Below are 12055 nucleotides of genomic sequence, written 5' to 3' on the forward strand. Positions count from 1 at the left end.
ACATTTATTTATGTGAAGATAAGATAGATTGGCTTTTATTATCTGAGGGCAGCTCATGTGCTTGGTTGCACCAGCACTAACATAAAGATGACATATACAATAAAATATTATAACCTAAGAAGACAAAAGATGTCCTTTACAGAACACTAGTACTCTTTCTTGTTAGGGAACATAATTAACCTTAAGTCAATAGGTACCTGCTAAAACAATTTCAAAATAGATGTTTTAATTTAGAATTGGGTTGTTGAACGGGATATAAGAGTTGTATTTTTAATAGCAACAGAAGCAGTTTTATCTTGTTAAAAATTTTTTCTTCATTAAAAAGAACTTGCTCTTCCATGAGATGCTACTTGTTGGTAAATGGAATTCTGAAAATTTTTCTTTGAAAACACAGTATTGATATCTTTAATTTAATAGAATGTAAAAGCAAATAGTAAGTGGTTTGCTCTCTGGTATATATAACCCGTAAAACTAAAAATTAGGTGACCTAATTTCAGGTTTTTTTGGTGTTTGATTTTTTTACTGAGACTAAACACAGACTTTTTTTTTTTCTTTAAAGATTTTCTTTCTTTATTTTCAGAGAGAGGATAAGGAAGGGAAAAAGAGGGGGAGAGAAACATCATTTGGTTGCCTCTCACTCACCTCCAACTGGGCTGACCTGGCTTGCAACCCAGGCATGTGCCCTGATAGGGAATCAAACCAGCAACCTTCTGGTTTGTAGGCCGGCACTCAATCCACTGAGCCACACTAACTAACCTGGGCTTTTAAAAATATATATTTTTTACTTATTTATTAAATGCAGACATCTGTTAAATGGTGAAGCACAGTTACAGGGAAGTTTTAGGATTCATTTATGACTTGATAGTAATATTGTCAGTTGTGCTGGGATGAGCTGAGAGCCCAGTGACGTAATGCCAGCAGAGTAGAGACCAAGCAGAGGATGGGGTCACAGGACAGCCCAATGTGTCTGAGCACTTCACCTCCTTTGGGAGAAGTGAAACTCGGAGCACAGCTGTCCTCTGCACCTAGGGACCTCTAGGTAACCTCTGACAGGGCTTACGTATTTGAACCACATGATATAAAATAAATGGGTACCCTTTGTAGTTTGAATAGAAGATGTAAGTGTTAACCATCTGATACTGGTTTCCAGTGTGAAATGGTCACTTAAGCTTTTGTTTTCAGTCTTTTCAATATTCAACATAAAAATAAAGGAATTCTGTACTAACTATATAGGTCCTACATATTTAAGTATGTTTCTTGACATTCACTTATCCACTGCTTTTGACAATACAGTGGTAGGGAGAGTTTACTTAGATCTGTTCTAAGCATTCGTAATCTTTAACTCTTTTGTAGAGGCAAATACGATAGACCATTCAATATTAAGTAGTCTCTTTTATCTTTTCTGTGTGGAAAGGCCATTAGCATTTCCATTGAATTTGCTACTCTGAGGAGTAATGGTGAGGTTGCTCTCCTATCCACTTAACAATGTAATCAATCATTTTAATCTTAATATGGGGTACTGGTGAATGATGATGGAACCTTGACTCATATTTTCACTGGCACCTTCCATTTGAAAATGGAATTGGTATTGTGGTACATAGTGAAACATGCAGCAGCGTAGGTGTTAGAAACCTTGCTTAATTTTGTCCTTCAGATGTTATTAAGATGGTGATCTTGGCTAAGTCATCCAAAGCTAGTCGGTCTTCAGTTTTCTGTGTGGAAATGAGGGCTTTGAACTAAATGATCTCCAAGAATTTTAGTTCTTATGTGAACATATCATATGTAGACCAGCATCATGCAGACTTTTAATAAATACTATGAGCAATATGTATGTGTTCATATTTGTGTTTACTTTGAAACTTTTGTTAATTTGAATCAGTGTATGTGTAGTATGTGTATTTCCTGCTTGACAGAAGTTATTCAGGGCACTTCCGTTTTACAGCATGTTAAATTTATTAGTGCTACAAATTAAACTACTTAAAATTTTAAACTCTTTATAGATTGAAAACATTTTAACAATACTTTTTAGAAATTTGTTTTTTGAAATATGGCTTAAGATCCTTTTAATTTAAATGGCATTTATAAATTTAGTATTCATTTTAAGTACTTAAGTTATATGACAAATATTTCTAAGTACTCAACTCTTAAACGTATTTATGGATTTTATAAAATTTTAAATACATTTTTTATTTTACAATTATAAGCTAAAATCAGTTATGACATTTTAAATTGGAATTACAGTTTTATTTTCTAGATATACTAATATAAATGGCTTCTTAATCTAAGTACTTAGAAATAGCAAATATGTACCCGTTATGCGCATATCCAACCCAAAACTGTTAAACTGTAGGCCTGAGTTACTTTTTCACTCCCTCCCAGTTTTAACCCACACACTTTCTCCCTCCCTCCCAAATCACTAAACAAACAAAAGGCCCTTTTATTATACCTGTATTCTGAATCTCCCTGAATCATCAGGATCTTTTTAGTTTCACCATCTGAGGCAATTTGAGGTTACCTTTCCAAACAAATTTAGAGTCGTGTTATCAGATAATTGAAGTTGAATCTTATGAAAACATTTGGAATCTACAGTTGTAGGTGTCCAGAAGGATTTTTTTCATATGAAAGTGGACATAAGTCGAGCCTAGTTTTTAGTCTCTACCAACAGTGACTCTGCGGCCGTGCCTTCTGAGTCAGGTGGTCTCCGAGCCTGCCACCCGGGACCCAGGTGCACAGCACTGAATCAGTCCTCAAGTATGAGGAGCCTGTAATCCTTGTGCCTAGGATGCTTCTGGCCTGTTTCAGTTGTGTTTATTACTTGATTCAGTTCTGTATTATTTTATTTGGCAGTCTATAATTTCTAAGTGTTGTAAGTATATTTTAAAATAAAACAACTTGGATTATGCATGCCTCCCATGTCTTATCCGGGTTTACAGTTACAGTTCTAAGGATTCTCATGACAGTTTTAACTTGCAATTTTCTGGAACACAAAGAATGTTTATATCTTAAACTTGCAGAGAGCACATGAACAGAGATTATATATATTTGGATCACAACCCTGTCCTATTCATATCATGTAACGTGATAACTTAACTCTCCAATTGTGTATTGTAAGCGTTTTGGCAGGGACTTGACGCCAATGCTGTCCAGTGGAAACGCAGTGGGAACTACACGTGTAATTAGAGTTTTTCTAGTAGCCACGTTAAAATTCAGTAACAATGAACAGATGAAATTAACTTTAATATTTTATTTAATAGTACAGTAAATGATATTTCAACATGTACTCAGTATAAAAATTATTGATATATTTAGCATTCTCTTATTTTTCATAACAAGTCTTCAAAATCCTGTGTTATTTTTTTAAAGATTTTATTTATTTATTTTTAGAGAGAGGGGAAGGGAGGGAGAAAGGGAGAGAAACACCAATGTGTGGTTGCCTCCCACACACCCCCGGCTGGGGACCTGGCCTACAACTCAGGCATGTGCCCTGACTAGGAATTGAACTGGGGACCCTTTGGTCCACAGGCCAGCACTCAATTCACTGAGCAACACCAGCCAGGGCAAAATCCTGTGTTACTTTATTTACAGTGCACAACTCTGGTCAGACTAACCACATTTCAGGTGCTCAATAGTCCCAGGTATCTACTGGCTACTGTACTGGGCAGTACTGTCTTAGGCTTTGCAACTTAGTGCTAGTAACATAATTGTTGCTTTGTGTGTGACTGTGTATGTTTATTATAGTTACAAAGTTCCTTCATTGAATCAAGTATAAGATATTTAAAAATGAATATTTGTTTTCTCTTAAAGGCCCTTCCTTCTTCCATGATTATAGTTGCAGTTTATTGTCCTGTGATAGCCGCTGTTTTCATTGTTCTGAAGATGGTCAACTATCGACTCCACAGAGCACTTGATGCTGGAGAAGTTGTAGACAGGAACACAAAGGAGTTCACAGATCAGCGAGCCAAAGCTGAGCAAGGCAACTGTTCAACTAGGAGAAAGGACAGCAATGGACCGAGGTAAGGGAACCCATGTCACTCTGTAATGGTGCAGAGCGTGTACAGTGCGGGGATACTGTGTTGTGCCTGTTCTGTCTGTGTGGTTTTTAGGCAGTGATGGGTCTTAGCACTATGGATACCGTGACGAGTGCAGATTGTCACATTAGATCACAGCAAAGCTAACTGCCATAGCGGGGGGATTAAATCAATGTCCTTATCCTTACTGCTAAATAACATATTGGAATCAGTAGTTATAATTGTATAATTATATAATTGAAAAAGAAAGTCAATGAGAAACAGTCTAAAGAAATAATAAAGCATGACTTATAAATCTTAGTACTTATATATTTTTATATTTATAATAATAAAATGTATATATCTTTACTAAACTGGAATATTTTACTTCATATTTATAATTGAATTTTTCACTTAATCTATTGTAAATATTTTTCAATTTTTTATTTTCACCCTAGAAACCTAGCTACTCTCTCCCTAGATCTTTACATAACTGACTTCTTGGAGTTCAAATCTGTGTAAATGTCACCTCCTCCTGGAGGCTCCCTTTTCTGTCCCAGCTCAAGTGTTCTCCCTGGGGTTCAGTCACATTCTATTGCATTATCTTGGCCCTTCCCACTGTCTCTTTTTGATAGAGGGACTTTATCCATAGCCAAAAGTTTATTGTGACTTTATAGACATGATTACCACCAGTATAACTTATAAAACAGTTTTTATGTGAACAGTTGACGTCCATAAGTCCATTCAGTCTTAAAAACAATTCTGAGGTACACATTGTGATTATCCCTGACTAACAGATGTGGAAACTAAGGTGAGAAAGATCCAGAGTCAGATCTGGAGTCCATGCCTTTAACCACTATGCGATGTTTCCACTCACTAAGATATGAGGTATTTCAGGTATCAAGATAGAAATGCTGTAAGACAGGTAATGTTTCTGTGTATTTTCCAGTGCAATGAAAGTCATTTATCCTTTTTCAAATATATCAGGGGCACCTCAAAAAAACCAAGGAATTATCTTCGGGAGCATGTGTGCCTTGTAGTAGAGGCTTTTCCTGCTAGGTGGGTGTTCTGGGGACCATCTGTATCAGTGGACCAGCTGACGTCGTTGTGAGAGGCTGCGTTTGGCTTCAGTGAGTTTTTTCGAAGACTGTCAGCAGTTCGCCCATGTCATATCGGGTGATTTCCCAGCACACCTGTCCACACCACGCTGGGTGTTCAGCAGTTTTTGACCAAAACACCTTGGCCCCTGTGCCCTGTCCTCCTATTTACCTGATCTTGCCCAAGCAACTTTTTTTGTTACCCTGGATGAAAAAGTCCTAAGAGGGAAACATTTTGCCCATGTGGAAGAGGTGAAACAAAAAAATGGCAGAAGCACTAAAAGCCTTCAAAATTGACAAGTTCAAAACTGTTTTGAGCAGTGGAAAAAATGTCTCAATAGGTATCAAATGTAGAATACTTTGCAGGTGACTAAAGTTTAAACGTGTAAGAATAAATACACAGTTTTTTTTAAGTAAACTCCATTTCTTTTGGGTCACTCCTCGTATTTTCTCCATCTCTAGCATGATTACCCTTTTTCTGCATTGAACAAATAGTTTGTGCTTGTCAAAATTATGTTCATAGCATTAATCAGTATCTGCAGTTATCTTGCTTAGTCCTTTGTTAGTATAACACTTGTAAGTTTCTTGAAGGCAGAGAACTTTCCCCCCTATAAACTGTTATATTCCCAGGCTCTAAAATAGCATCTGACACTGAGAGGTACTCATGAAATATTTGAAAGAGTGAAACCATTTCCTTTTCTGTTGATACTATTTTTGACTTAACAGTTTTCCATTTTGTGGGTATATATATTTAATTATCATGTTTTTAGTTATTTCAATTATTTTCAAATATAAATATTGATCACTATGTTTAAATTTTAAATGAGTAATTTAATCATAATTTAGAATTACTAGAAAGCTACATCAGTTTTTAAAATTTTCAGTATATATTGCCAAATTCTAAAGATTTTACCTTGTAATTACAATGACCACTAGTTTGAAGGCTTTTTGTTTTTTTGGTACTTTTGATAACACTGAGTGTTGAGTATTTTGACAGAACTGTGGTAGAGATGTTGTTTAATTATTCAGTGTTTGGATTACTAGTGAAATGGAGGTGGTTTTATTGTGTTATTGGTCAGTTGTCTTTCTAATGGTGGTTAGTTTTTTTGCTATTGATTTGGAGAAGATATTTATGAAGGATATTAATTATCTTATGTCAGATACTTTATGGCATTTTACTTATTTACATGCCATAGTTTTTCTTTTTAAAAAATATTTTATTTATTTTTAAAGAGAGGAGAAGGGAGGGAGAAAGAGAGGGAGAGAAATATTAGTGTGTGGTTGCCTTTTTGATGCCCCCTATTGGGGACCTGGCCTGCAACCCAGGCATGTGCCCTGACTGGGAATCGAACCGGTGACCCTTTGGTTTGCAGGCCGGCACTCAGTCCACTGAGACATACCAGCCAGGACTACTTCCTATATTTACAGTGACTGATTTGTCTTTGCTTTTAGGAAGCAAAAGACAAATCATTTCTTTGCTATAGTGTGCACGTGGCTCATATCATAAAATATGTGCCATATTCAGTATTCTGTAATTCTAATTAGGGTCAGTTTCTAATGCTGGATTGCGTGTAGAAAGTTTGGGAGAATTATAAAAAATATTTTAAAGTAGTAATGTGATTATAAAATAGTTCAAATTATTAGACTTACAAATGAAGAATGATCTTTTTTTTTGCCATTTGCTCTATTAAAAATCAGAACTTCTTTACTTTGAGAAAAATACCAAAGAGGAAACCATTGGTGGTGGAGTAATGGCGGTTGCTCTCTCTGACTCGTTTTTGCCAACAGCGATCCTGGTGGAGGGATTGAAATGTCTGAGTTCATTCGAGAGGCCACGCCGCCAGTGGGGTGCAGTTCGAGAAATTCTTATGCTGGCCTGGATCCAAGTAACCAGGTGGAAACCTATATGATGTTATTTTGCCTTTTCCCCCCTCTTGATAAAGGGTCTTAGGAATTCTGTCTGCAGTAGTCATTTAGTGTTTGGGTTTATCTTGCTTATTAATAATTTTTATTGTTTATTAATATCTCTTGTAAATATTCTATTTTTTTAACTGAGTTTTCACATTAAGTACATTTTTTCCTTAGCATAGAGTTTAATAAACAGTTTAAAATATTACAAAGCTCATTTTTTGTTGCCTATATCAAGAATTTATTAGTAGTTTTAACATGTTTGTGTCTGCTTATTTTTCCTGCCATGTACATTTCATAGAGCATAGTATACATGCCTTAGTGTACAGCTCAGTGGATTTTTACACACATGTTTATACTATATACATAAACACACACCAATTTAATTGCCATCCAGATCAAGAATATTGTCCATGACCTTTCTAGTTCAACATTTACCTATATTTTGAGCAAGTTTCTTATTGTGTATTTTTGCTCCATTGAATCAATGAAAGGATAGATTTAGTAAAATATAAAATATCATTTGAAAGTTTTTAATTTTCTTCTAAGATATTAAATTTGTTGAGGGTTTTCTTCTTGGCTCCCTTGAAAACAGATTATAGAAAGATTTACTAAGACTTGTTAATTTAGTAATTGTCATGTTGTTATATTTTGTTTCCTGAAGTTGTTTGTGGAATTTGTGGTATTTGTTTATATTTTTAAAGATTTTATTATTTGTTTTTGGTTTTTTTTTTAGAGAGAGTGGGAGGGAGGGAGAAATAGAGGGAGAGAAACATCTCAATGTGTGGTTGCCTCTTACAAGCCCCCTACTGGGGGCCTGGCCTGCAACCTGGCCAGCCATGTGCCTGACTGGGAATTGAACTGGTGACCCTTTGGTTCGCAGCCTGTGCTCAATCCACTGAGCCACACCAGCCAGGGCTGTTTATACAATTTTTATAGTAGTGTAATAAATGATGGCTGTGAAATTTTAGGGAAATGTTATACCATCTTTAGTATAAGCACCAAAAGTTCAGTAGATTTTAGCTTTCTGTTTAGTTTTTGCTAAAAATTCATTTTTTCATGGATGCCTTAGTTTTTCATTCTTTCTAAACATGTTATAGCAGTTTGCAAAGAAGTAGTTGCTTTTTTGTCTGCAACTTGAGGAAATTGCATATTGATTTGTTCACAACTTGACATTTAAAGATTCAGGTTGCTTTTTGTTGCATGTATTGTTTTGGGCTCAAAACATTCCCTTTATATTTCCTGACATGTCTACATTTATTTCAGATAGATTCAACACCTAATTTGGCTTTTGTTCATAGCATGAACATGTCATAGTGCAGTATGAAAAGTGATAATAATAGTGTAAAATAAACTGTTCAAGGTGGGAGGCACTCTGCCCTGGAGGCTCCAGGAGTCCTGAGCGCCCAGAGGGAATCAGGGACCCCCAGTCCCGGCACACCTGTGACGCAGACACAGTACGTGCCGTGGCAGGCAGGTCTGCGGCTCTGCTGTAAAACTGCCTCAGCAGCATCTTTTCCTCCTGATAAAAGTGACTGATACTATGCTTTGATAACATAAGAATTGCATTTGCTTATCTTGCTAGTGTACATTGGTAATGACAGAGCTAGCACTTTAATTAGTTTTTCTTGTTCCATGTCATGTTTTCAGATTGGATCTGGCTCCTCTCGTCTTGGAACAGCAGCTACTATTAAAGGTAGATGTGATCTAACTTGAAAGTTGTCTCTGACTTTCCATTTCATTTTTAGTTGTAATATAGATAACTGAGCATTTTATATTCACATGTAATGAAAAATTGTTCTTGAAATTATTTTGTAGATAAAACTGTTCATCTTTTACTAAAGGCTACTTGATTTATACTGTGTTTCCTTTTCATCACCCAAATTGCACAAAAGTATTTGACCATTTTCATTGCATTGCATGGAGTGTACATTTTGATCTATAAAGAAACTTCCTTGCCTGGAGGGAAAATACTTTTTTGTGTGGGTTTTAGTGAGGTTTATGGAAAACTGAGTAATTTAATGCGGAACCTTTAAATTGGCTGCAAATGAGATACTAAGAAGAGGTAAATGTTTTTTCTATACATTTGATATATGTCTTTTATTTTGTATACTTATTTCAGCTAAATTATATTATTTTTTCCCTATAATTTTTTAGCTAACTAATTTGCTCTTGGAAAGAAATTTATGTTGATTCAAGTTATTACGTGATCTTTATTATTTTAAACTGCTTTTCTAAAAGAAGAAATAGGTTTATTAGCTAACAGTGTGATGCCTTCCATATTTTTCTGCTTGCAGTGCTATTAGGATAGCTGTGTGGCCTGATAGTCCGCTGCTTTAGTAGCTACGGTGCACTCATACAGTGTGTAGCAAACTGATACAGTGGGTATTCGCTGTACTCCTTGACGTCCTTCCTTGTTATGACATACTGTACACTCATTACTTTTTTTTTTCATTACTTTTAATATAATGTCTTCACACATTTGTCTTTACTTTGTAGGAGATACAGACACTGCTAAGACTTCTGACGATATCAGTTTAAGTCTGGGCCAGAGCTCTAGTCTTTGTAAGGAAGGAAGTGAAGAACAAGGTAAGAACGTTATGCCTCACAGTGACGTTACAGAGTGCGGGGACCAGGGTGAGTTTGTAGAATATGCTGCTCACATTTTGGCAGACGACTTAATGATTTCATATGTATTTTTTTTAAAAAAGATTAAAATAAAATTATTTACTAGGATAATAGTAATACAGTGCCATAAGAACTTTTAGCTGGCTGGAATTCAGCTGGACACGTGCTGCAAACTACACGTGAAGAGAGAAGTTTTATGAGTGCGTGCCCTAGGGTGAGCATGAAATGGGAGAAAAGACTGCAGCTCCTTTAGCTGGTCAAAGCATCTTGCTTGTGTAAAACTGTTCCATTCAGTAAGATCTCTAGATGCCACCTGTGCTTCATACCTTGTCTAACAATACGTTTTATGAGAAATAACTTGCGGTTGGAATTTCTGAGAAACTGTATGATTACCACCAACATGGCGCCTGCCCCCTGTAAGTAGATTTTTAATAGAAATTTTGGATTTAAGTGATTTTTCCCCCTTATTCAACTCCATTATAAATGAGTATTTTGGATTTTTTGGAGTCAGTTTTTTAAAGGACTGCGACATGCTCACATTTGATTTTTGTTCAAACATGAAAGGATGTATATGTCATCCCGATTTTCAAGTGGAGACTATCCCAGGTTATAATCAGTGAGACAGGAAGTTGTCTCCCTCGTCCCAGCCTGGTGTTATTATTAGCCTGTTGGTGATGTTTGCTAGGCAGGCAGGCTGATAAATTTCCTGTCATTAATTATGAAACTTATTTATGAAGTTATATGTAGATCACTAAATGGCGGCATTTTTCCATTAATACAGGTTCAGTTCTAACAGCTGTATTTTTCTTTCTGGTAGTTGGAGTTTTAGTTTATCACTGTAACCCTGCTTTTTTAGAATCGTAGTGCTCCATTGTTTATTTGCTTTTGTTGGCCACCCCCACCAATCTATCCCCCTACCTCCAGTACTCTTAAACATACTTTGTGATGTGCAAACTATCTGTTTTTTCATATAAAGTAAAGATAAATTGATTGGTTTGAGAATTACATTTTCCTTTCTCTAATGTTCAGTTATCAAAATGTCTAAAAAATTAATAATTGATCTCAGAAGAGCTAGTGCATTTAGGGGTCCTGTATCTTTTTACTTTATATCTGGAAAGCACCGTGCACAAGTGGGAATTTTGTAGTGTGGCAGGTTAAGAATTAATACACCACAGACCTACCCTTGCAGATACTTACTGACATAGATACTGAGTGCATACTGTTACCTAGGTTAGGGGTCAGTAAGCTTTTTCTATAAACAGACAGCCTCTTAGGCTGAAAGGTCTCCTGCAGCTTACTCGGCTCTGCGTTGTAGAGTGAAAGGGGCCACAAGTAACATATAAATGAGGGGGCGTGGCTTGTTACATGGCTCTTGCAGGCCTTAGTTAACCCCTGGTGTAGGTCTTCTTTTCAGCTTTTATATGCACTCACCCAGTTAATCTTTACTGTAAGCGTTTAATGTTAATACTGTTATTACTCTCACTTTACAGATGAGCAAGTCATGGCTTAGAGCACAGGTGGCAAACACAAGGCCCGTGGGCCGAATCCAGCCCTCCACCGTGCGTTACCCGGCCAGGCACCTTGTTTCTATCCAGCAGCAGTGCTGAGCTCTCACTTAATTATTGAGTAGTTACATGTATACAGTCCTAAAATTCTGCCCTTTGAAGGCAACCGTGAGGCTGATGTGGCCCCTGGTGAAAATGAGTTTGATACCCCTGCCTTAGAGAGAACTTACAAGAAACTTGACCAAAGTCATTTAGCTAAAGAGCGGCAGTCCTGTAATTGAAATATAGTTTTGAATTATGCTTTTAATGCTGTACTGTTCTGCTTTCATGTAGGTTTATAACTTGTTTTTATTACACAACATTTTCTCACATAGCTAACATGTAACATTACCTAGTACTCATTACATACCGAGCACCACCACTCTAAGTACCAGGAAATAAATCAGTGAACAAAAGATAAAAATTCCTGCCCTCATGTAACTGCTATACTGTGTGCGGATTTATACTGGAATATGTATAACTCTATACAGTAATAGGGACAGAGGGTGGGAGGCGCTGGGGCTGGGGAATTGTAAGCTTCAATAGAGCAGTTGAGGGAAAGCTTCACTGAGACCAAAGACGCCAAGGAGGTGAAGAGTGAGTTCTCAAGATACTCCCCCCAGAAGTCCTGAAGTAGGGGCAGGCCTGTCAGCCTTGAGAAATGGTGTGGTTGGGGTGGCCTAAGTGGGGGGGCACATTGTAGTCTTGTAAGCCATTTTAAAGGTTTTGGTTTCAATTTCCAGTGAGATCAGGAATTGCTAAACGTTTTTCGCAGATGAGCATCATGTGTGATCTGTTCTATTTTAACAGAATCACTTGACTCCATGTTGAGAAAATGTTAAGGGGCAAAGGCTGAAGCAGGAAGTTCAGT

The 12055-nt window shown here is 36.6% G+C and overlaps 1 protein-coding gene across 5 annotated transcripts in view; it reads left to right on the plus strand.

Moving 5' to 3' along the window:
• PCNX1 (pecanex 1) overlaps window positions 1-12055 on the plus strand; it is a 133709-nt gene that overhangs the window by 22982 nt on the left and 98672 nt on the right. For all 5 annotated transcript variants that reach the window (XM_037127403.2, XM_037127411.2, XM_053673391.1 and 2 more), the window contains exons 2-5: window positions 3805-4013; window positions 6893-6998; window positions 8663-8708; window positions 9512-9601. In XM_037127403.2, the coding sequence (XP_036983298.2) occupies window positions 3805-4013; window positions 6893-6998; window positions 8663-8708; window positions 9512-9601 (451 nt within the window). The remainder of the gene's footprint in view (window positions 1-3804; window positions 4014-6892; window positions 6999-8662; window positions 8709-9511; window positions 9602-12055) is intronic.

The sequence above is a fragment of the Artibeus jamaicensis genome, unplaced genomic scaffold, assembly GCF_021234435.1.
Source record: "Artibeus jamaicensis isolate MK-2021 breed Jamaican fruit bat unplaced genomic scaffold, CSHL_Jam_final contig_851, whole genome shotgun sequence".
In the NCBI taxonomy this organism is placed as follows: domain Eukaryota; kingdom Metazoa; phylum Chordata; class Mammalia; order Chiroptera; family Phyllostomidae; genus Artibeus; species Artibeus jamaicensis.